This window comes from Eucyclogobius newberryi, unplaced genomic scaffold (genome assembly GCF_026437365.1).
Source record: "Eucyclogobius newberryi isolate DKJ021-1_F unplaced genomic scaffold, fEucNew1.0.hap1 SCAF_2, whole genome shotgun sequence".
Lineage (NCBI taxonomy): Eukaryota > Metazoa > Chordata > Actinopteri > Gobiiformes > Gobiidae > Eucyclogobius > Eucyclogobius newberryi.
The window spans coordinates 39,276,841-39,302,984 of record NW_027315834.1 but is presented as its reverse complement, the minus strand read 5'-3'; the positions used below and the strand labels follow the sequence as shown (position 1 = coordinate 39,302,984).

Below are 26,144 nucleotides of genomic sequence, written 5' to 3'. Positions count from 1 at the left end.
GGAGCCCAAGTCATTTAACGATTTAAGATTGATCCGCTCAAAAGGTCAAGAGTTTTTTTTGTTTTTTTTTCTAACAACAATCAATACATTTAAACTGAACTATGACTAGGGTTATGGCAACAATGTATTAATGAAATTGCCCTCAAAACTCAAATTGTCATTTATATTCTATACACAGTTTATATGCTCTTCATCACCAACCTTAGCGTCAGTTTATACAATATTGATACAGAAAAGAGACTGACTTTTTCACAGCTTTTGTGTTTCATTATTCAAGCAATTAAGTATCCTATATGGCTCCCATCAATGCTAAACACACTTTAAACTTTAGCTTGAAACTTTTGTTCCAAACCCCTGCCATTTATTTTCTTGGTTTCAGGTAATCTGGTGCCAGTGTTCTTCTCTGATATCAGACTTGGAGCACTTCACACAACAGGAGTCAGATAGGATCAGACATGTTTGAAAGCATCTTGTTGCCTGTCATGCCAGTGTGTAATCCTAAACTCACACGACAGGATAATCTGCCCAGAACAGTGGTGAGGTCGTGGTGGATCACTGCTAAAACTGTGAGGTGACCTTGGCACAGAGCACAAATGCTCTTGTGCTGAGGTCCCAACATGCAGGGGGCAGCAGTTGGTCAGCCTTTTCACCCATAATGCCACTGTGTAACGTCTGAGTTGAGCCTCAGGGACATAAAGGTCTAAATGTTAGTTGCTTTCAACTTCAATACAATTTACTTTATGAAAACAATGATTGAGTGAATGAGCATGGCAGAACAGAATCACAATTTTATTCATCTTCATTGTGGCCATAATTGAGCAATTAGCAGTGGCTACTTTAATGCTTGAAGCAATCAAAGCTGTGAAATTGCACGTACGGGCAATTGAGATCAGGCTCGGAACATGACTGAATTTAATTGTTCATTACTAACAAATGCATGCTGTGTCTTGGGGTTATCAGTCAGGAAATAATAATTATAATAATAATCATTATAATATAATTAAATAAATCAAAATGTTGCCATAGTGTTTAAGATAAGATAAGATAAGAAAAGATATTCCTTTATTGTCCCACATGGGGAAATTTCATTGGTGCAACGCAGGTAGATACAGAGGTAGATACAGAAGAACAGATCACTTATAGGAAGTTTGAAAAACACTCTCAGTAGAAGATCTCCTATAAACAAAAACTCCCATAGACAAAACCTCCCATTTCCCAACAAGGGATGGAGGGGAAAAATAATAAAGATAAAATAAATACATGAATACATAAATACCATTGCATGTGATCACGACAGTAATTGCACATGAATATGTGTCACGACGGCACATAGATTGCAGATGAATTCCAACAGCAATTGCACATATGACAGAATTGCACATCAGTATTAGGTTAGGTCAGTATTGCGAGTGTTCAGGACTAACAGTGTTTGTTATAAAGTCTGACAGCAGCAGGAAGGAAAGACATGTGAAACCTCTCCTTGACACAGCGAGGGTGGATCAGTCTCTCACTGAAGCTGCTCTCCAGAGCGGACAGAGTGTCCTGCAGGGGGCGACACTCATGGTCCAGCATAGATGTGAATCTAGCCAGGACCCTTCTGTCCCCCACCTCCTGCACCACCTCCTGCACCGAGTCCTTTTCAAAGAAATGTGAAGTATACTGACTGAAATTAAATGTCACATTAACAAAAACAATGTTCACAAATCCTACAAGTTAGGTCTGAAAAAGACCCTCAAAAAAGGCAGTGTTCTTTGGAATCATAGGCAAGACAAGGCACGTTTATTTGTAGCGCACACTTCACACACAAGGCAATTCAAAGTGCTTCACACAACAGGGAAAATGCATTCAAATCAAGACGGAAATCACAAAACAGTTTAAGACATAAAAGAGAATGCAAAGAGAATCCTTTCAGTCATATGCACAGCTAAACAAAACTGTTTTTAGCTTAGATTTGAACTGTGTCTGAGTAGAACCTGTATCACATCTTCAGGAAGACTGTTCCAGATTTTAGCTGCATAAAATTGAACCGCCGATTCCCCATGTTTAGTAATAACTCTAGGCACCAGCAGGAGGCCGGTCCATGTTTAGTCCTGACTCTGGCACCAGCAGGAGGCCGGTCCATGTTTAGTCCTGACTCTGGCACCAGCAGGAGGCCGGTCCATGTTTAGTCCTGACTCTGGCACCAGCAGGAGGCCGGTCCATGTTTAGTCCTGACTCTGGCACCTGCAAGAGGCCGGTCCATGTTTAGTCCTGACTCTGGCACCAGCAGGAGGCCGGTCCATGTTTAGTCCTGACTCTGGCACCAGCAGGAGGCCGGTCCATGTTTAGTTCTGACTCTGGCACCAGCAGGAGACGGGTTCATGTTTAGTCCTGACTCTGGGCACCAGCAGGAGGCCGGTCCATGTTTAGTCCTGACTCTGGCACCAGCAGGAGGCCGGTACATGTTTAGTCCTGACTCTGGCACCAGCAGGAGGCCGGTCCATGTTTAGTCCTGACTCTGGCACCAGCAGGAGGCCGGTCCATGTTTAGTCCTGACTCTGGCACCAGCAGGAGGCCGGTCCATGTTTAGTCCTGACTCTGGCACCTGCAAGAGGCCGGTCCATGTTTAGTCCTGACTCTGGCACCAGCAGGAGGCCGGTCCATGTTTAGTCCTGACTCTGGCACCAGCAGGAGGCCGGTCCATGTTTAGTTCTGACTCTGGCACCAGCAGGAGACGGGTCCATGTTTAGTCCTGACTCTGGGCACCAGCAGGAGGCCGGTCCATGTTTAGTCCTGACTCTGGCACCAGCAGGAGGCCGGTACATGTTTAGTCCTGACTCTGGCACCAGCAGGAGGCCGGTCCATGTTTAGTCCTGACTCTGGCACCAGCAGGAGGCCGGTCCATGTTTAGTCCTGACTCTGGCACCAGCAGGAGGCCGGTACATGTTTAGTCCTGACTCTGGCACCAGCAGGAGGCCGGTCCATGTTTAGTCCTGACTCTGGCACCAGCAAGAGGCCGGTCCCTGAGGTCCTCAGAGTCCGAGATGGTTCATATGGCACTAACATATCCAAGATGTACTTTGGTGCTAGGCCATGGAGAGACTTGTACACAAGCAGAGCTGCTTTAAAGTCTATTCTCTGAGCCACAGGAGCCAGTGCAGAGACTTGAGAACAGGACTAATGTGATCATACTTCCTGGTTCTAGTCAGGACCCGAGCAGCAGCGTTCTGGATGTACTGCAGCTGTTTTACAGCTCGTTGTGAGAGGCCAGTGAGCAGGCCGTTACAGTAGTCTAATCTACTGGAGACAAATGAATGGATAAGTCTCTCCAAATCTGGTTTAGACACTATATTTTGATTTTGGCAATTTTATTTTGCTCTCTTTCTCGCAATCCTTTTTTACAGTACAGCATAAAACACATACTTTGAAGATTTACAACAGTAAGTGGAGGTAAATGCACCTTTCCAGTTGGCTGCCAACCGCCATTAAAAGTAACAAAACCCATCAAAGGTGTTCATCAGAATATCTGTTATCTGTTGTGTCAACTAGTTGAAGAAGATATCTGTTCAGGAAAAAAATCTGGTTAACCCAATAACAATTGGATGGGTAAAATAGTAATTCAATGAAGTAAAAACTATAAATGTATACACAAGTGATGCAAGCAGGTACCTCCTCTTTGAGTTAGGGTTAGGGCTTAAATTCTATGGGAGGGGTGGAGACAATTGAGCACAGGTAAAATCATCACAGAGGGTCAGGTGATCAAATAGGCAGGAAACCAGACAAAGGAAGAGACCTGAAAAACAATGGATGTGACAGAAGTGCCCTTCATCTTGTTCAGCAATTAATTTACAGACAAATATATGCATGATAATTAATTAGTACGTCATCAACTCTCATTGGCAGAGTCCCTTCAATTAAAAGCCATTTTTATCAAAAATCAGGAAGGGAAAAAAATGGAGGGATATGTTTTGAGCCTGAGGAAGAAAAACTTTGAAACATGCAGTTTGTGCATTTCCAGGGAAACGATTAGAGCAGACGGAGGGATATTTGTTAAATCACAGCTTTTTCAACAGTGTGCACACATCGTAAAAAGGAGTAACAGGGGCAAGGGTGAAAAATATGGAACCCTCAAAAACCTGGAAAGATTCTGCAGATAAGTAAGATAAAACGATTCAATTCTGGGGAGATGGAGGCGACGACTATGTGCACGGCATGTTGGGGGCCGTTCTGATTAGCAGCCAGCCAGTGAATTCCTCGACATTTTGATGCGAGACAATCTTTTGCATTTCCAATTACACACTCCAACAGCCCTCTAACTACCAAAACCAAGCTCATTTGCATGATTGAAATATAATTATGGTGCACCAAAAACAAGCTTCTGTTTTTGTTCCTGTTACAATCTCTTTCACCCCCTCCTGATTTCTCGCTCAAATCAATCTACGAGTCTGTCTGAAGAGGGAATAAAGCAGTAATTGAAGGCGTTTTGCAGTAGGTTTAATATATAGATATCACAGGCGTTAAATTGACAGGATTTAGACAGGTGTAAAACTGTTATTCAGTTTGGACTTCGCTGTATCATAAAAGACGTTTAGTTGACAATAATGCAATATAATAAGGTAGAATAAGGTAAGAATTATTGGGGACTTACATTACAACCTCTGTTTGCCAGTGATAGATGCTTTGGGAAATATGAGATTTAAAATTGGCATGATGAATACATTAATTTAAATATGTACGACTTGTGCGCTACAAATAAACTTCCCGTGCCTAAATGCAATCAGTGGCCAGTGTTGGGAAGTGAATAAACCTACCAAGAAAAAACATTCAGAATATTCTTTTCTTTTTTAAGAAATTGTATTCTGGTAAAGTTACTCTTTCATTTGGTCGTATTCAGAACACAGAGACTTGCCTAACATCAAAAGGAACACACTGCAGTATGTCATGCAAGTAAGGCTTAACTCTTGTTCTACCCTCAGTGATAGTGCTTGACTTTAAAACACGTTTTCTCTTTTTACTATCTATTTCTATCAAAAACAAACATCAAACAAACAAACACACACACACACACACACACACAAAACAACACATTTTTATGTTGTGGAGGGAGGAGGGAGATGTTCTACTACAGACACCTGTGGGTCATCCAGAAGCCAGTCCGTCTCTAATTGTAGTCGCCGTTTGTTTGCTGAACAACCGCGCGGCTCGTTCATGCCCGCGCCCACTGACCAACACACACTCGTTCATTCCCCGCTTTCCCCACTGTTTCATTCATTCGCACCGGACGCATCACACGCATATTTCCACGCACTCCTCCGACCACAGAGAAGGTAACAAAGGCGAGCACAGAGAGTCTGGGATAGTTAAAGGAGACGTGAGTTGAACTTCACGTTTGAACGCTGTAAATACGTGTATTTTGGGGTTTTTTGGATGTTCTTCCTCACTGTAAATATTTGTGCACAATCTTTGCACGATTTTGCACTTTGGAGTTTGGCACAATAAATCCACCTGAGCGAAGTCGACTTTGCCTATTTTTCAAAGAGAGCCCCGCAATAATTAGTGAGATCATTTCGAATTGCAAATGATGCAAAAAACAAAAAGCTGTTTTAATCCTTTTGCTATGTTTTTAAACTATAACTCATTTACAAATACATTTTAAGCAGGTGTTCAGTAAGTAAATACATTTTCACAGTATTAGTGAAATTTGTAGTCTAACCTGGCTTAATACATTATTGAGGTGATCATTGACTCCATATAGTAAACTGTATAGGCAGAATGAGGCGTGCATAAACGTGAGTTGTGTTGCCTCAGCTCCCATGTGCATCGTCAGGAACTGTATTAATAGAGCCAGGAAAGCAAAGCAGATGGCAGTTATGACACAGCTATATCTTTTGGGTCGCAGAGCAGCGCATTGGTCATTCCAGTGTTGTTGGGGTGAGAGTTTTCCCACAGACACAGATGGTGCTCCTCCCAGTGCTGCCCATTATCAGCAGCTGGAGACCACCTCTGGCATGATCACTCAAGGCTGGGCTCTCGATTATGCCCCACTCCACTGTACAGCACTCAGCTGCAATACGCAGAGTCAGCCTTTCCTACAAGGGATTAATTACATTAACTCCAGTAGAATACAAAGACCATCGTTTGGTTCACTTTACCTTAAACAGCTGTCATTAAAAAATACTTTTTTCATCCCATCTTGCAGACTTATGATGCTTAGTATCACTTCATGTTTAATATGAAATCAAATCCATGTACCCAAAAGCCAACACACAGGCGACATGGTGGCACAGCGGTTTGCAGATGATGTTCAATTGTATTTGAGCAAACCAGACATTTCCATAGACAATGTGATGCATTTTGTTAAAAGAAACTGGTCCAGTGTCTGGATACAAATTAAATGTACAAAAAACTCTCTCTTTCTGGCAACCCACTCTGACCTTTAAAAAGATGGCAAACGAGAACTCTTGGATATGTAGGTGTAGTACTCCATAGAGACCTATCAACATTCTGGAGAAAAATTAAACCCCTCTTTTTAAGACCATAAAAAAAACATCTTCAATGGAACCTTACCCCCTAACGGCTTGAAACTATAAAAATAATGTTTTACCCAGATTTTTCTATCTGTTCCAGATTCTTCCGATTTCCTTCCCCAGCTGTTTGATGAGTGGAATAAAACAATCTCAGGATTTGTATGGCAAGGCAAGAAACTGGAAAAAACTATGTATTTGGGACACAACAAGCAGCATCTCTGGAGCATCCTCCTGACAGCAGGGAAAAGGCATAAAAAAATGGATGACACAAAACACGAGTATTAAGGACTGAACTGATTTTTTTCTGACTCAATTTGAAAATGGACAAATTTGACAAACTGTGGGCTTAAAGTGGAACGTTTGTTTGGGTTCAGTTGTGTCATAGATTTATTGATTTGTGGGATGTCTTTTGATTTATGTCTGTTTTTCTTTCTCTGGTTGTGTTTTGTTGGATTTTTCATGTTCTTTGTTCTTTAAAAAATTTAAATTTAAAAAAGAAACGTTTTGCTCCTGGTTGATGAATCATAAAAATGGACATCACGCTTATGAGAGAAGAATCTGATTTACCAGCTGATTTTTGAGGGTGTCCACCTCTAAAACTAGAACAAGAAAAGGTCGGCAATTTTTCATTTTTTTTCCAGTATCAATATTTGCTCAACCAGTGTCAAGTTTTGATACAAGTTTCAATCTTGATTAGTACCTGGATATCGATTTTGAGAAAACCTTAAATTGATCGCTCAGCTTTGAAACAGGACTCAGGTTGTTATTCTTTAATGGGGAATAAAGAAAAAAATCAAGCTGTAACTTAATAACTGCCTGTAAAAGAAACCACCATCGTCAGTGCTAAAAAATTGAGAATATTTTTGTATTGTTTATTATTTTGAAAAACCCTTTCTTCAATAAATGTTCAAAAATAAAATCGAATGGAACTGAAACGCAAGTTAAATTTACTGTAAAATGTTTGCCGTGGTTCACAACAAATGAATTGGTTCTGCATCACTTTTGGACACAATTGGTTCTTCACAGAGAAAAAGATAGTATTTACAATTCCCAGCCAGTGCTTATTAGGACTGCGGTTTGTGTCGGAGAGTAGAAATGGCCGATGTGCCGTAGTGTTCATCAAAAGCATTTGTATGTGCACATTCAATCCAAAAGCATTTGCATAAACACATCCAAACTCCATTAATCACTTGTTCTGAACAGCGTTTCTTGATGGACTTATTTCCATTCAGCAGAGGCACAACCTGCTTGGGGCATTTCAATGTTCCTCCTCCAGATTCTTCTTCCTTACAATGCTGCAACATTAGAAATATGACCTGCACCGATAGAACTTTACATTCATTTCACCACAAGAAGGACCAGGGCCTTAAGCAGTCCGTGTGCTGAGGCAGGGCTTCGGTACAAGCAGAACTACCAGAGGTGGCCTAAATTATCATGGGAAATAAATCCTGATAAGATCCCTTTATACGAGTCGTGCCTCATCAGACACAGCTGCATCAAAGCAAGAAATCTATTTATTCCTACAATGAGTCACTGCATATTCAGTGGTCCACATCTACAGGCTCCTTCAAGTACAATGAAAAACACATGCATTTCTGGAGTACATTACAGCCTAAATGAGAATAGATTTCTTTTGTACTGAACTGCTTTGAAGAATGACCCCCCTTATTGGATTACATAAGCTTTTATTTGAAACCACTAAACCAACACTGGAATCCTTTGTAAGCTTCTGACAAAACTCACAATAAGGGAACATTTTAGACCCAATCCTCTTTATTTATACAGCACATTTTATAAACTGAAGGGCTACTTTTAAAAAACGTTTTAAAAAAACAATAAATAGTAAATTAAATAAAAATGTAGAAGATACATGTAATTAAATAAAACAAAAAAGACACAGGGGACCACACAACATACCCAATGTTAAAAGCCAGAGAAAATTATATTATTCTTCAATTTCATTCATTTCATTTTATCAGTCGGATTTTTTTCATTGAACCCATAAATAAAAATATGAAAACCAAGTTAGCTTTAACAAAATTCTATCATGCAGTAAGTTAATTATTTTTAGTTAATTATTTGTTATTTACCTAAATTGTATTTGTCTTTATTGTTTTAAAATAATGACAGTCATGTCTGCCCACATCCCTGTACTTAGTTGTAATTATTTTAAAAATTAAGACTTTGAGCGACACATATACCGTAGTTCTAAAATGTCCCGTAGCCAAAAAAATAAAACCATGTAAATGACAATCTGCAGCTTGTTACACTGAAATGTGAGAGGCGGGGCTTGTAAGTTCTGTAGTTTTAAACAGGAAGTCAAAAGACACATTTCTAATACTAAGTCGTTTTAGCTCAATATAGCAGTTTACAATGAACATCATGTAAAATCATAGTCTACGTACGTCTCTTTTAGCAATCCCTTTCTTTCAAACGTAATTAGATGGAAGTTGTTGTTTTCCCATAATTAAGTTTGAATATAGGGGTGATCCAAAACTCAATAAAATTAGTTTTAAGTGCACACCATTAACTGCCTGTGGAGTTTTTTTCGCCCTGAACTTGTTGACTTTTCCGTGGCAGCGTTGAGCAGCAGTGCCATCAGAAGCCTGACAAGCCCGTCGTGCCCCCGTCTCCGCGGCCGCTCGTCAGTGTCACGCTGCCAGCCGACTGTGTGCCCTTCAGTTTGTCCCGGCTCACAGTTACGCAGAACTGCACTGGGATTATACACCAAACACACTCCTCCACAACACACCAGAGTCAGAAAAGGGTTATTGTCTTTGCCAAAACTCACAAAATTAGGAACTTGATTTGGTGATTCGGTGCAACATGAAACAATGAACAATGATAAAGCAACATATGTAAAATCAAGAAGGGCATGCATTAAAGAAAAACAATTTAAATCTACTCTAGGATAAAAATACTATGTACAAAAAAAAATACAGTTAAATTTGCCACAGATCTCCATTCAAGAGGTTGTAATTCCACACTTGCAGAGACAGATAAGCCCACCAGTTATCTGCTTTTTATTATTTACTTCTGTACCTACTTTGTGTTGCAACATTGGAATTTCCTCATTGTGGGACAAATAAAGTCTTATCTTATCTTACCAAATCCTGCCTTTTATTCTGGCATTCCAACAAATCAGCATAAAAATATTTCACCCTGGAGAGACAAAGAGACCACGAGAATGGACTGTTTAGCAAGCTTTATTTGCGAGTTATTTGGCGCTCAGACCCCGGCGGAAGACGTTGCAATCATGGGCACTCCATGATCTATTTGTATTAGATGTCTCCCCCCGGAGCCTGGTGGTGGTAGATGTGAAGAGAAGGTAGAGGATGAGGGGAATGCAGAGGAGGAGCTGGGGAGGTGGTGGGTCGCAGTACGGTTTGAGCGGCCGAGCCATCTGCCTGAGGGCTTAAATGCGACCGCCTGGGCGCTGATTGGAGCGGGGAGGAGTCACTTGAGAGCGTTGATTGGGGATGAGAAGCAGGTGCGAGGGCCATGGTACAGACGCCCCCTGACCTTTCACCCTACTTCTTTGGCCGGGAAAAACTGCATAACCTCTTTGGGATAAGCGCAGAAACCTGGGAGAGTCCATGGTGAAGTGAGGGATCTGACTCTCTCAGACGGACAGGCAGACGCCGCTTGAGTGCGATGATGGCGCTGGGGAGAGGGGTCCTTCCATGGTGGCCTTGACGTAGATGGGTGGAGTTAGGTCTTCCAGGCTGAATTTACGCAGGCTTCATTAAGAATATGCTCAAATAGATGGAGAAAATATGGGACAATTCATAATGCTTATGAGCTCAGATCTTTCACCAAAGTATGTGGATTTAGTATGCAAAGCAGACTGTTGGAACAGAGGAAGGTGTCGAAACGCTGATGTCATACTCACCTCGCTGATCACACCTGTGTCAGAAGAGAGATAGCGTTCTTTCTTTAGAATGTTTCTTTTCCGCGCGGTATGATGTCGCTGAGGTAATTTGACAGCGCAGACAATGGCGACTAGTGATTGATGGCCACTTCTCACATTATTACCATTTTTATTTTTATTTTCTGGCACGATTAGATTCACTGTCATCTGTAAATGAGCTAACTTCGAACAGTCACTCAGCCCACGGACCAGGTTTGTCCTAAAGTCTTTCCACACTTTGAGGCAAATTTTATGATGCAATGACAGCTCTTCCATTTGCAGGTTGTAGTCTGTCATAATGTCTGAGGCAAATGATTTTTGTTAAAAAAAAAAGAAGAGGACATTTTAAGGCTTTTTGAACCTCCATTCTAATATTTTGCCCACGATCATAGCTGTAACAGGAGCATTGTTGAGTTAATTTGCTGCCATCTAGAGTAGGCGCAACTTCTGACAGCGCAAAACATGGAAGTCCAAACAAGAGGTGTGATTATGCCAAAATATGAGGTGGAGTGAAGCAAATTGAGGACATGGTGCGGTGCATTCTGTGAATGGCCAGAATCATAACTAATAAACTATTGCACTGGAAAACATTAAATGGCCAAGACGTTTTCTGGAGTTGTATTACTATCGCCATAAGGATGAGATAATCATAATGATTATCTGGGCTAATGATAATAATGGGCATAATATCACAAATGATACATTATAGAATAATGAATACAGTCCAATTAGGACAGTCCATGTGTCTATAGCACACAGAGGATGGACTGACTGCAAAGAAGGGATAAATCCGTGTATGATTTGTCCAAATGTTGTTGCTTTTGGTTTTGATTAACAAAACGAATTACAACAACTGTTTGATTTTCTTTTATTCAGTTTGATCCCATAATTGAAAAACAAAAATACAAGTACTGAGCATGGTTTATTTATTCAAAGTCAGTGGGGGTGGGGCTTGACCCAAATGACTGGACCGGGCTCCCTGCACTGAGTGACAACCATTGCTGAGGTTTAGGCTGAAGTGCAAGTAAGCTGCTGAACTAATGTATGAATAAATGTATTTGATAAAAAAGTTTGCAAAGGTTTACACTACCACCTCTTCAGCGCGTTTTCCCGTGACTGGGTGGGTGGGGGAGGGTGCACACTTAAGCGTCAGTTCTAAAACACGCTAAATCTACAGTTACCCCCCCCCCCCCCCCCCCCCCCCCCCCCCCCCCCCCCCCCGTGGTGCGTTTTGGGCAAACCCGGAAGAAAACATCTTTTGAAATTGAAATTATATTTATTTTGTCCACCTGTGCAATATATTTCATTTAAAATCCGTAAACCAAGTAATAAAATAACTGCGGCCTAACGCTATAGATAAACTGTACATATTTGCATAACATAATTATAACATTTCTTCTGTATCCCTTTTGTTTAAAACCAAAGCAACTTAATAACCGCTTGCCCATTACAGGACAAGAATACGAAGGAAAAAACGACATACAATACATACAGTTAATGGCCCGGAGAATTGATTTGAAACACTCTTATCTAAAGGCCTTTGATGTGCTTTTGGACTAACTAAATTAATGAGCTGAAGGCATAACAAACCCACTAGATGCTCATATGGATAAATGATTGGAGATTATGGAGGCAGCATGGTGCCATCTCCAGCTTTGAGGGAGTCATGACTTTGTGCAGTGGGCACAGTGGAGACCTGCTTAGAAAATGTCAGACCAGAGTCCTGTGATAGTACAACTGCGCTCAGAGTGTAAAAGGAAACAGGCCACAAAAACATCACCAATGGTAATTTCAATTTAATTAAGTCGCTGTGGTATCATCTCATCTCCATATGTAAGACCTTGTGCTCTGCTGGACTTCAGAATGAAAGTGGAAGCAATTACCCTTACAGACTGGAGGATTTCCCAGCTACGGAGAAGATCCCATTCAATGGATGATAAATATTTACCAGAAATCAGTGCCGCTTACTCATGCAATACAACCCAGCACAGCACACAAAGCAAATGAGTAGACAGGGATGGGAAGAGGAACAAAACCAGGTATTTTAGAACACCTCAAAAATGTTCTTTAGCTGAATTACATTTATCATTGTGGCAATTCATACCCTAACATACTGCATAGCCACTGGTTATTGTATAGTCCATGAAAAGTAGCTTTGACATTTTGTTAATAAGGATAAAACATAATGTTGTGTTTTTGTGTGCTTTTTTGATGGATTTCAGTTTATTCTTTTTCTAGCAATGTTTTTAAAAAGCTAAATGTATTTTTACTGCTATTAAAATGTCTTCCCTTGATAAACATGAATTGTACTTTAATTGCATTGATAATATGTGTAGAAGATGGTAACAAAAAGAAAAATACAATTTAAAAACTTTGAATATTTACAGTTTATAAAATGATGGGATTGAAAACTTTCTTTGACCCAAGTAATTAGAGCATTGCTCAGTTGCCAAATGAACAGCCTCATCAGAACAGCAGATGTATCAGGTATAAATAAATTAATGCCAGTAAAATCTTGAGGAGTCTTTGAAGAGCAGCAGCAAAGGCCAACCAAAGCAGGAGACAAATCAAAACACAGATAGAAAACCCACCTCAGATTTAGTAGGCTACATCACAGAAGTTAATGTCCCCTACATCCGCCTGAACACTGACACGGGCAAAGCCTCAGTCTTAATTCTGTTAGATCTGAGTGCTGCTTTTGACACTGTCGATCATGGGATCCTCTTACAGAGACTAGAGGACTGGGTGGGCATCACTGGCACTGCCCTAAACTGGTTAAGGTCCTATCTGGAAGACAGGAAGTACTTTGTTGAAATTGGTAACTGTGTCTCAGACGACATGACCCTGACCTGTGGAGTGCCCCAAGGGTCAGTCCTGGGTCCCCTTTTGTTCAACCTCTACATGCTGCCGTTAGGTCAGTTGATACGTAGCGAATGTGTCCTATCACAATTATGCAGACGACACTCAGATCTATGTTTCACTGTGTGTGCTCTACAAATAAACTTGCCTTGCCTTACAGCCTACTTGCAATTAAAGCCATTCTGTACTGATCATTAAAACAGTATATATTGTCCATTAATATAATGTTAAATATAGCATGAGAAATTAAATAAAAGAATGGAGGCGACTGGAGGCAAAATGAAGCACACCATGGAAAATGATTAATTTTCAATGATTAACCATCAGTTCTCAATGGTTTGGTCTTTGTAACAAAAGAAATAACATTTTAGATTTTCCAAGATTAAAATGTTTGTTTGCATCTATTATAAAGGATGAGAAAAAACATGAAAAAAATAAACAAGAGGTTCACAAAAAGTAATTTGTGTGAATTGTGAAGGATGATATTAAGGCCATGTACACAAGTAGGCGGGTATTTTTATAAACGCACCCTTTGTTTTATAAAAAGTATTGTGTACACACATAATTGTTTTAAATATATGTCCATCCACACAAACCTGTATAATTGTGCTCTTGAGCGGAGGCATAAACATGTCAGACCCATAGTTGGCTGTGTTTACCTAAAAGTTAGACCGAATCTATCAAATGAGAGCAAACCTTTTCTCGTCGTCACTTCCACAAAACACAAAGCATGGTGCCAGGTAGTTCATTCGTGTGGACCGACAAAGAGGTGGAATTACCTTTAAGCCTTGGAAAAAAGCATTTGAACAAACAAAAGCAACACACTTCTCAAAGGATCCATGTTGTCCACTGTCAGGCATAAACACCCCACCCTCCTGTTCTTTCCGAGGGTGGGGGGTGAGTGTGCGCATGTGCGTTTTTTAAAAAAGGACAAACAGTCGCTTGAGTTTTCAAGAATTTCCAACAATTGTCATTCTTCTTTAGAAATAAAAAGTGTTTTCCTAATTGTAGAAAACAGTTGCTGCAGGCTAGATTTCGCTCACTTCTGGGTTATGATGATATTATATATACCGTATGCGTTTTACAGCAACAGTCATAAAACCTATGAACTCAGTTCATTTATTTATCATTCAGCACAAGGTCCGTAACAAGCAAAGGATACAGAACCCACCACTGTCGATTATATTCTAAATTAGAATGGTAATCTGGATGCAAGACGTGAACAGCACTGTCTTGTGTTTGTTTGTAAGGCTCTCATTTGTATTTTGCCTGATTATTTTTAACAGCTGTAAATAAGAGTGTTGTTTTTTTTTAATATGAATGATCTGTTTTGTTGTTATTATTATACTTCTGTGCCTAATCTGTGTTACAACATTGGAATTTCCCCATTGTGGGACAAATAGAGGTTATCTTATCTTATTTAACATTTATGCTGAACATCGGATCAGGTATTGTTGTTTGAGTTGTTTGAGATCTCAGGACATGTTTATCTTACAGTCACACTGTATCAACACAGAATTGGTAAAAATGCCAAAACATGGACATTATTTAAATTGAGTAATCTTGGGCCATTTTATGAATTTAAGGAATTTTTACCCACTTTGCATGATTTTATAACACACATTCGGTTGTTACCACCTTGGCGTTTGGTTTTGCTTCCAGGCCTTTACCATTTGCTGAATGTCTCTGCATACTGTATTACAAATGACTTATGACAAGTGCATGTGACATTAAACTACACATTGTATAACATGTGCCTATTTTTCCCCCCATTGATAATTTTAGTGGCTTGACAATTGTCCTGGTTGGACATGGGCGGCAGATATGACACAGGCAACGTCCCAATGTCCTCCAGTCCTCCCTCATTTACGAGATAGCCCTGCACTATTTAGCAGTGTAGTCATTCATGGGCAATCAGCTCACAACATCACGGGCCTTGTGACACGTTAAACATCAAAATTAGTCAAAGACAACACAAAGAAACACAAATTGCAATATTTAAATATTTTATTTTTTATTTTTAAAAGGAAAACAAAATCCAAACTTACATGACCCTGAGTGAAAATGTGTTTGCCCCCAGTTAAAACATAATTTAACTGTGGTTTATCACACCTAAGTTTAGATTAGAAAACACTCAACTAGTACCTGTCCTCAAAAGCTAGACATCATGCTGCGATCCAAAGAAATGTAGAAACGAATGAGAAAGAAAGTAATTGAAAGCTATCAACCTGGAAAAGATTATAAAGCTATTTCTAAAGCTTTGGAACTCCAGCAAACCACAGTGAGAGCCAGTATCTGTAAATGGCAAAAACATGAAATAGTGTGAACCTTCCCAGGAGTGGCCGGCTGACCAAAATTACCCCTAGAGCACAGCCTCAATTAAGGTCAGTGTTCATGACTCCACCATAAGAAAGCCACTAGTGAAAGCTCTCCTGCACGGCAGAGTTCCAAGACAAAAACCGCTGCAGAGCAAATGAGAAATTACTTATTATGAGAAAATACTCTGTGGACTGACGAGACAAAAGTTGAACTTTTACATCCGGCGTAAAAGTAACACCGCATTCCAAATTGTATTGTGATTGTCTGGGACTGTTGTGCTGCTTCAGGACCTGGAAGACTCGGTAAACTCTGATAAATGAACCATGAATTCTGCAGTCTACCAACAATCAACAAACTTGTGTTTTTCAGTAGGAGAATAATCCAAAACACCAGCAAGTCCACCTCTGAATGATTGAAGGAAAAACAAACTGAAGACTTTAGAGCTGCCTAGTCAAAGTCCTGACCTGAATCCTATTGAGATGCAGTGGCATAACCTTAAAAAGGCAGTTTGTGGTAAAACCCTCCAATGTGGCTGAATTACAACAATTCTGCAAAGATGAGTGGGCCAAAATTCCAGTCCTGTAATACTCATAGCAAGTTATTGCTTGATTGCAGTTGTTGCTGCCAAGGGTGACCCAACCAGTTATTAGCATTAGGGGGGCAATTACTTTTTCACAGAGGGCCTTGCTTGGATTTTGTTTTCCCTTTATACTAAAAAGTTTCATTTAAAAACTGCATTTCATTTCTTCTTGTGTTGTCTTTTTACTAATATTCAAATCAGTTTGATGATCTGAAACATTTAAGTGTGATAAACATGCAAAATCAGGAAGAGGGCAGACACAATAGTTTTTATTATTGATGATTATTATGATTTTAAACAGTCAAAAAATTTTATCATTTGGGTATGACTTGTCCCTGTATTTTGGATGGAATGTGATGTGATGACATGGACAGAGGGATTCTGTTTTTGTTGAAAATTACAAGTTTTATCATGTTTAATTTTTCTTCACAAACCATAGTTTGACTGCTGTTAAACTGTTGAATATGTATCATAGGGCTTATCTACCAAACAAACATATAATTAGAAAAATATGAAAATGTAATTACATACAAACTTTTTACAGACAAACCTAACTATACTGTCATAAGCTAGCATTCGCCAACTGTTTTTCAGTGTTTGATTTTTGTTGAAAATAAAACACCGAAACAAGACTATGATCAATTATAATGTTCCCAAGCTCCTGAAAATGTGTTGTTTTTATACATTTTAAAGATCATCTTAACATTTATCCTGCTGTATTAATGTATGTGCGTTGTGTCATCATGGAAACTGTGGGACAGTGTGATGTCACTGTCACAAAATATCAAGTAATATATCCAATTGAATGACATGGACAGAAAGTAAAATTGTAGAGCAGTCCAATTACCTGTCCTGCTGAGCAACAGGGCCGAGATGGAAACCAAGAACCCACACAGGGCTTCTCCACGCTGCTCTCTGCCCACAGCGAAACAAAGGGGATTTCACGTTTCCATTTAAATCCACGGCTTTGGCTAGGTTTGAACTCCCCCTACGTGGACCTTTTTAAGAACTGATTTATCCATCCTTAGGCAGTAGGCCCAGATCTGGCCCTGGGCACGCTCACAGCCTCACGAAAAAGTGCACTGCTCACAACCAGGACTGGACAGAAAACTGAAACATTGAAATAACCATTATTCTCCTCCACACCAAACACTAAGATTAACCTCTTAAATAGGGTTGCACTATATTGCAATCAAAATTGAAATTGTAAATTGATTTGGAATAATTATCCAAGAATGCAATCGTTTGGATAATTGAATGTTCTCTGCAAAGAACAACACATATTATCTTGTATCTTTTTTTCTGGGATAAATTAAAATTCTTCTCTCAAATGTTAAAGCCCTTAGAGTTTACAATGTAGACGCCAAACACAATCCTACTTTTTCCAACCTAATCACACAGTACAGTACCAACCTTTTTTTTGGGCATATATATACAAATATACAATAATTTTCAGACTATAAGCCACTACTTTTTTCCCATGCCTTGAACCCTGCAACCCTTACAACGGTGCGGCAAATGAATAGATTTCTATTGGCTAACTGCCACCGGGGGGCACACTAGCAGGAAGCGGAAGCCTTTGACACACTGTAGAAGAAGACGTCAGTGGAAGCACTGTTCAGGCGACTGTTCAAACGTGTTTTCTGTATGATACGTTTTATTACAATCAGACTCATATTCACAGAGAAATGAGTCTAATGAAGAACTGAATTTGGACATATGCAGCGGTCTGCAGTGAATAACCCGCCTCACACTGAAATGAGAATTCACTTCAGTGGACCGTCTTCATGTGTAAATATCTCACCTGCAGCTTATTATGTACAATATATATGTACAATCTATTTTTTCTTTGTAAATATCTTTGGTGCGGCTTTTATTCAGGAACGTTCTATAGCCCAAAAATGTTGCTAGTGCAAGGTATTCAGGCTAATCTGATAGAGGTAGACAGGATAGAACAGAGGATTAGAGTTCTGTATGATGCTTAGATATTTTTGACCCAGTGCAGTTTGATAAAAAATGGTGTTGAATATGTATCGGTAAACTGGGAGTGTGACTATTTCACCTCTGTTTCCATATGATAGTGAGACTAACAGAATTATCACAGTTATCAGTGATGCAGATTGTAGGAATTCTTTTCGCCAAAGCACTTACAAGGAAAAACCCTTTTGAGCACTGTAGGGTTAGAATCAAATGCAAAGAACAGAATTTTAAATGCCAGTTATCAATATATTCACACCTAAACAAATGGAATAAGTACTACAAGTACTACAAGAAGGGAATTAAACTCTAACCCACTTGTGCACAGCCCCTTAAGCTGAAATGCAAATGTTTGAACACTGACACTGAACATGAAAGCAAAGTCTTTGCAATTATAAACAAAGCCTTTTTCTTATAACCTGGCTCACGCCAGATCAGTATATATATCATTCTGAAATGAGTTCCATACAACATTAATCTGGACTGGCTCTCCCTGCAAGCAGTCGGAAAAAGGCATAACATCATGATGAATATTTGAATTTGATTGGCCAAAGGGTCACAACATGAACAAGCCAAAAAATCATACTGTTTTTAAATCCAGTCAGAGACAAGCACAGACGTCTTTAGCCTTGTACACACCGCTGCGTCAAATTCAGGCCCGACGCAGAAGTTGGACGCCTGTAGATTTGAAAGACAGACGTCTCGGACGCGCATCGAAAAATACACTCGGCAGCAGACGTGCGTCCGAGGCGTCCAGTGCACATGCTCAGGGGAGGAGATGTGCTGTGTTGCTTTTCTCGTGGTGTTGATGGAGTTTAATGGCCGACCATGGCTTTGGTTTATTAACTTTAAGTCCATAAGCGGAGGCGATTGGCACTAGGGCCTGTCTGGGACCCGCAGAGACTTCAGAGGTGAACAGAGTTTAGTCAATATCATGATTTGCTCCAAGAACTGCGTCTAAAGATTATTTTTTTTCGTGGCGGGGTTTGTTTTGGGTTATTTCCGGGTCGTGCGTAGCACGTCACTGGAGCGTCATCTCTGATTGGCTGCTGCGCCGCGTCCAACGCAGAAAGTTGGACAAAGTTGAACATCTCTGCATCGGACCCTTTGGACGCTCTCGACACCTCGGACGCGCGTCCAAAGCGTTGAGAGCGTCTGGCGCCAAAACGCCCCCGACACACCGCGGTCGACGCAAAAACGCAGAAATCGCGCCGCGGAAAACGCAGGGCGTGTTTGCGTTTATATAGACTTTGAATGTAAACTGGACGCTTTGGACGCCGCGGTGTGTAACCCCCCTTCCTCATCGAGAAATACACAAAGTTCTTTTACATGCATGTTTTTAAAAAACAAAACAGTCCGTAAATCTGCTAAAACAGGTCCAAGTACATCTGTCGGTGTTGCTATGTTTGTTTACGTTCATCCTTTTGACTTACACCCAAACTTCAATACTGTGCTGTGATTGGTCAGTCACACAGCTGCCAGCTGATCAGATGGATTCTCAAGGGTTTGTGAAACAAATATTGCGATAATTCATCCGGCCGGGTTCATTTTATTGTGCAGTTTGGCAAAAGATTTGAACAAGAACATCTACTGAGCAACACTGTCAGACAGAGGCACAAACTCCCTTCTCTCACTCTTCTGTCAATATTGTTTGTCCATTTAAAAATACGACAACCATAACCATTTTAGCAATAAGCCGGTGTAATCCCTCATTCGTCCAGGGTTAGTTGTTCCATTGTAGAAAAAATTCAGTTGACTGTTTTTTAGAAAAAACTTGCGACTCTCATCCAAGAGTCTCATTCAACAAGTCGAACTCAACTAGCAGACTGAGAATGACTCTTGGATGAGAGTCGAAACGTTTTGTTTTTAAAGTCCAGATGATAAAACTGAACATTTTAGCAATACAACAACAGATACAATCACTGAGTGAATACAAGCAAGCATAGTTAAAGTAAAGAGCATATATTCTGTAATGTAATATGTAATGTGTATAATGTAACAGAGATTTAACATGTTCCCATTTTAGTTTCCAATGGCTACAGAGAAAGCACACAAACAGAAGGCCTGATTAAAAGACTGATTTTCTCACATTCACTAATGACATCTGCTCCACGGTGGCACATATTGCAATTTTCTCTTCTAATAGAACCCACAAACAGGCCATCAGCACATTTACCGTTTAACTACAAATAGACCAATAACAGTTTTTAAGGCTAAGCTCAATTTGGTGCTGAGCTTTGGCCTCTGGCCCAAAAATCGATCAATATACGTCTCATTCTGCTGCCTGATGCGTCAGCCAAGTAAACTACACAGAGAGCTGCTGAACATTTAAAAAATAATCTCCACTGGGTTTGATCATTCTTCAGAGAATGCATAACTTCTCAAACAAAGTTAATAGTTTTTACTCTGGTATCTAACAATGTAGTAAAAAACACTGACTGTTGCAATCTGGTTATCCATATGGATGAAGGGCTTCTGAGTGACAATATTAGCGCCTCGGATATAGGCTTGGAAGATGGAAGTCCTATTGCAAATTCATTTTCTTATTGGTTGGAGCACTCAGCGATGTTTACCTCTCTTGAGGCAGTGTAGCTGAAAATTGGAAAGGGAATTGAGTTGCTTTGGGAATTTCATTCTTGAAGGTGTGGAATGGTTTGCCCCCAGGTGTCTGATTCTGAAGTGTCTATCAAGGAAATTAAAATGTCTGGAAACGTTTGAATCTTAAGCACTTTTCTAATTGTATGCCAATTTTGACCAAGCCAAGAAAACACAGAAAACACAGAAAAGATTGAGAACTCTAGTAGCGTCCACCACATCTGTTTTCACAGTTTCACAGTCATATTCTACAGCAGAAAGAAAACAGCGAGGCAATAGCTGGCTGCTTTGACCTGGACAGATAACACAGGCTGGAGGAACCTTTCCCCATCGCTGCAGACATCACGCCGCCTTGATACTGCAGCTTTCACACATTAAAGTTGACAAGCATTGGCACTACTTTTCTTACAGAAACAGATAAGAAAGAGCTGCTTTCTTTGTCAAGCTCAGCAGGCGGCCAAAGCCTGAACAGCAGATATTACAGAGAAGAACACATACCTATGTCGTCCGTGGGGAGCTAAGATGGCGAGGCAAAGGAAAATCATGATCTCTGCCAGTTTTTCACACATCAAGTGAGGAAATTTGATTTAGCATTCCCTTTCCCCTGGGATTGTGCAGGTTCATTTTCATTTCCCTGGATTTGCCGGGCGTGCACTGAGTGTTCTGTTAGTTATGCTAATTGTCTCTAGACCTCCCGCTGAGAGCGATCCTCTCCCAGATGGATGACTGTGAAGTTGTTTGCCCAGGGAGACGGCCTGTGTGTGGCAGCACTCTTTACTCTGTAAAGCGACATATGTCCCAGAGCCTTAACCAGGAGCCACACGTGTGCTTCTGAGTTATTGTGTGTCCCAGCACATCAGACAGGAGTGTAACACAACAACACGGTTCTCTCACTTTTCCCAAGATGCAGGGAAAAGAACTAAACATGAAGCTATATGTTTCACATTTCGATTATTCTTTTTATTCACTCTTCTTTGATCTCATTAAAAAAAGCAAATCGCAGGGGAAAATCTTTTCTCTCCAGTGGATTTCTGAAAAGAGAACATCCGTGTCTTTTGTCTGAAATTAAAAAAAGTTATGCTGTCTGAAGCTCACACCCCAAACTCTGAATTATTTTTGAATCTATGCCTTATCATGTGCATAGAAGCAGCCGCGCCATTGATTTTATGCCCAGTGAATGAATGCAGTGTCAAATCCAGAAGTGGAAACTGCTACAACTGAATGCATGGAAGTGTTCCCATTCCCTTTTCTTCCTCTACACGTAACTTTTGACAGTACATTCATGTTTCAAGTAATTGTGATATAAATAATGACCCAAATAATTATGATTTTTTTTTTATCCCCCCAGTTGAACAGGCCTAAATCTAGAATATGAGTTTGTATGTTTTTAATTCGGTTCATACCGTCTAAGTAAAATGTAGGCAGCTTGAAAATGCATCTTATTTCTTTCCCGAGTTGTATTTGCATTTTAATATGACATACAGCTCCTTGGTGCAACATTTCTGTGCAGCTGCTCTCGAGGACTGGGGGTAAAGCAGTGACACTGGCCAAGCTGAGCCTCATCCATCACCTCTTAACTTTTCTTCTACTCTGTTTGGCAAATGATTATCAAACATGCTTTTGCAGGAGGATACTGCTCTGAAAACTAAATAGTGTGTTCTTTTCAAAGGGATCAAACTCTGCCTTTGCCTGTAGAAAGTCAAAACACTTTGCTCAACTGTGGGAAAGATGTGCAACAGTTCAGAAAGTAAGCCAATTTGTACATCCTGCTCATGGCCCAGAGTAACAAGTATCCTACCGCTTGTATTGTGGAAATTAACTTCAAAGCTTACGGATGCGCCTTTTGAACTCTTTAGGAGAAAACAAAAGTTTGAAAATGCACAATCCCCCCTGTCAACCTTATTCTGTAGGATTATGCTGTTTTCAAGCTGCCCAGGGGTATCTTGCCCTGCCAATAACCTCAGAATTACACAAGTTGAAGCGCCGGACACGCTGGAGCAGACACCAGGCCTTAATATGCAGGGTCACAACGGGTCCCCTCACTCCTTGACCGGCCTGCACTTATCCCGCCAAAGCTTGGGTTCTTTTTCATCTTTTATCTAACTTTATGCTGAGAAAGTGTGTACTGATTTGTGTTGTAAAGGAGTAAACTGACAAAAGATATTCTAAACTTTACAGAAATGTGTTAGGACTGATATAGTGACTATTACAGAGTAAATATTTAACAACTGTTGTGACTTTCTTTTTCTCCATCACTGGCAGTGAAAGCAATTTGTACCTTGATTCATGGGGACTTTCAATCTTGGTGGAACCTATATTTAGTGTGTGGGTGGTTAGAGAGACCAGTTTTTCAATTAATGCTAAAAGTGGTTTGCTTTAGTACATTTCAACTCGATCCTGCCTTCACAGTGCAGGCTCATTAAAAAGCATGAGAGGGTGGAAGTGTTCCTACGTAGTTGACAAAATGCCTTTTATGGCAGGATAAACCACAGTTCTAAAATAAAGTGATAATGCATTGACAAATTGGACCAATTGAGGTATGAGCAAATCATCAGGTTGATCATGAACTGATCAGCAAGTTTTTATAGGAAAGGCTAAGGATTAGATTAGATAGAAATCCTTGACTAAAAAACAATTTAAGATTCAGTAATAAAAAAAAAAAATTAAATATTGTCTGCAAATGTGAGTTGGATTGAAAGAAGTGTCTGAATTCAGGTGTGCTCCTTCAGTGCGTCGGCTGGTGTTTTAATACAAACAACTAAAGACCTCACAGTCAATTTCATGTGGGAGGAACGTTCCCTTTTGACGAGACATTGTAGGAATATGTGGCCTGTGTTTCTGGTGGCCAGTATGACAGTGTGTGCAGGTCCCAAGAGTGAAGTATGGCTGTCGGGGACACTCTGAGACAACCAGAAAGCTATGGGTGAAAGCAATCGGATGGCTTCAGAGTTATAATATCCTCTGAGACGGTGCGCGCCGAGAACTGACTGACAGGAAGGAATCTGTTTTCTTTCTACACTCACCTGTGAGGATTAGGGGGCCGGCCAGACCCAGTCAGATCAATCTCTTCTCTTCCAATATATTTGTGGAGTGCCTTTTTTGTGGTGAAAACAATTATCTGTAAATCTTTGAGTTTCTTTTCTAAAGTACTTTATAAGTCACAAGTTACCACTCTATTTGTCTGCTTCAAAGACACAATGAAAATGCAATGTTGATTTTATAGACACAAGCTCCAGTTACCATAGCACCACTTGTGTTAGTCTTTCATTTCACATGGAACAGAGGATAATATGGCGTTCCATTACAGATTATAGCAAAGTCAAAGGGGGGTCCTGATTGCCTCATTTGTTCAATTAGTCTGCTAATCCAACTTTTATTGTAGGAGTAACTTTCACAGCGCTTTATATTTATATAACCCAAAAAGCACTCGCTGACAACAACTGATCAGCGGATCCTTGCTACCGCCATTGCATATGCTAATAAGGTAATCGTATCGCGGGAATAGACACTTCACTTACAGATTGTATGTTTAAAAAGGAAGTAACGTTTTCCTCAGTAAATTTTAAGGCAGTTCTGACGGAAGAAGTACTGTAGATTACCAGCATAGAGTGTGACCAAGGGTGAATCAATAATAATGTGCAGTTGCAGAGTTCATCTTAAATCAAACCATTATCTACACTTAAGACACAATATGAAAAAACCTTCCACAATGAAACAAGTTAGCCAAAAAATATAAGCAACTATTCTAGTGACGCACAAAGAACTATTGTGTGGATCCAAAGTAAAACAAAAATAGATTGTCAAAGAAAGCCAACAGAATAAAGACCTACTCCTTCACAGTCCATGCAACCAATCAGGTTTCATGCATTCCGTCCAGTGAGACATCAAACATAACCAGAGGGCCCGGGCGAGGAGCATTCTATCCGCACAGCTCCATAAACTTCAGACGAAAAGCCTCCGCTCACATAGCTCCAGTCTGCAGCCTGTTGTCATCTCTGGAGCTCTGCAGTGCTATGCTCCGCAAACTGCATCCTATTTTCAGGGGCTGACACACACGACACCCCGAAAACCCACTCACTCTGCAGGCGACTGTCACAGTTCATTCATGTTAATATTACATGTCATTTTGTATTCTGTCACAACAGCTTACAGCTAATTATAGGTCTCATAAATTATATATGTCCTCTTGGCTAAAAGGGAATGATTTGCATTTCATTATTTGCCCCGGTGTGAATAAATCATTCAGTAAAAAGGTTGATGCATTTACAACTTATTTTATTATGTGACCGTGGCTGTTGCCTTACATTTCCATAATTCTTGCTCAGCGTTATGGACAGACGAGCCCAATGACATAAACAGAGTGATGTCTTTAGAGTCTTACTTGTGCAGAGAATAAGCGCAGCCAGTCCAACGCACTGGAGTGGCCCCATGTCTCCTCGGGGTGGGCTCATTTGCAGTCAATAGAGGGGAGAAGATGGCTCCTTCAGCAGAAATCCGCACGACTTAGCACACAATTTATCCTCTGTGGTCAGTTCTCCACGTAAAACTTAATTGTGGTAGCCCGCTCACAGCCACCTGTCACAGAAAGACACAAGGACACGGTCCCAATCATGTCCCAAACAGCCTCCCCATGGGAGGCTGTTTGGGACATGATTATGTGGCGTTGATATTCTCGTTCCTTTTGTTGACTTTTACAAACAGAAAACTTAGACTCTCGAAGATTGTGGAGCCCCTAAATTTATCTTAATACACCATCTATTTATGCGGGATTTAGACATCTGAACAAGAACATTATTTATTTTCAAATGAATGACAAAAGTGGTTTCATTAAAAAAAAATACAGAAATGTAGGCAACTCTCATTTGTGCATTGATGGAAATGTAGCCAATCCCTCCAGACCACTACTTGTTTATTTGGGTGCCTTTTGAACATTTGGCTTTATCTGTTTAGATTAAGTGCTTACATTTAACAACTAACAAAATAAGAGTTTTACTTTCACTTTTAGAGCATTTCAAAGCTTCTCTTGACAGTTGCATGCGTAAAAATGCTTTAAATAAGTGAATTTATACGTGCGTAAAAGGAGTTCTTACCATGTTTATTGCAGCCTGCAGCAAGTCACAGCGTGTAACGTCCAAAACAAAATCCTTCCTTTTGACTAAAAAGAGTTATTTCAACAAAAAACAGGGGAAAAGTCCCTTATCTTTCACTCAGCCCTGATTAAACAAAAAATCGCCCTCCGCCGTCTCCTTCCTCTCCTGTAGAGCTCCAATAGGTTGGTGCGGACAAGTGGCGCGCTGTGATGCGAACGTGCGTCAAAACTTCCACAAAAGCCGCGTTCACAAAGCCGCAGCCGGTGTCTCGCTCCGGCAGCCGTTAGTTAGTCACTCTGCACTGCCTC

General features: G+C 40.4%; 1 protein-coding gene across 1 annotated transcript in view; it reads right to left on the bottom strand.

The window, feature by feature from the left end:
• The window catches only part of LOC140368302 (transmembrane protein 132C), a 179,322-nt gene extending 153,369 nt beyond the window's left edge, over nucleotides 1-25,953 (bottom strand). Inside the window, exons 1-2 of the mRNA XM_072455279.1 lie at nucleotides 25,837-25,953; nucleotides 25,128-25,321 (exon numbers count right to left, since the gene is read on the bottom strand). Of these exons, the coding sequence (XP_072311380.1) occupies nucleotides 25,128-25,197 (70 nt within the window). The 5' untranslated portion in view covers nucleotides 25,198-25,321; nucleotides 25,837-25,953. The remainder of the gene's footprint in view (nucleotides 1-25,127; nucleotides 25,322-25,836) is intronic.
• Nucleotides 25,954-26,144: the final 191 nt, after the last annotated feature.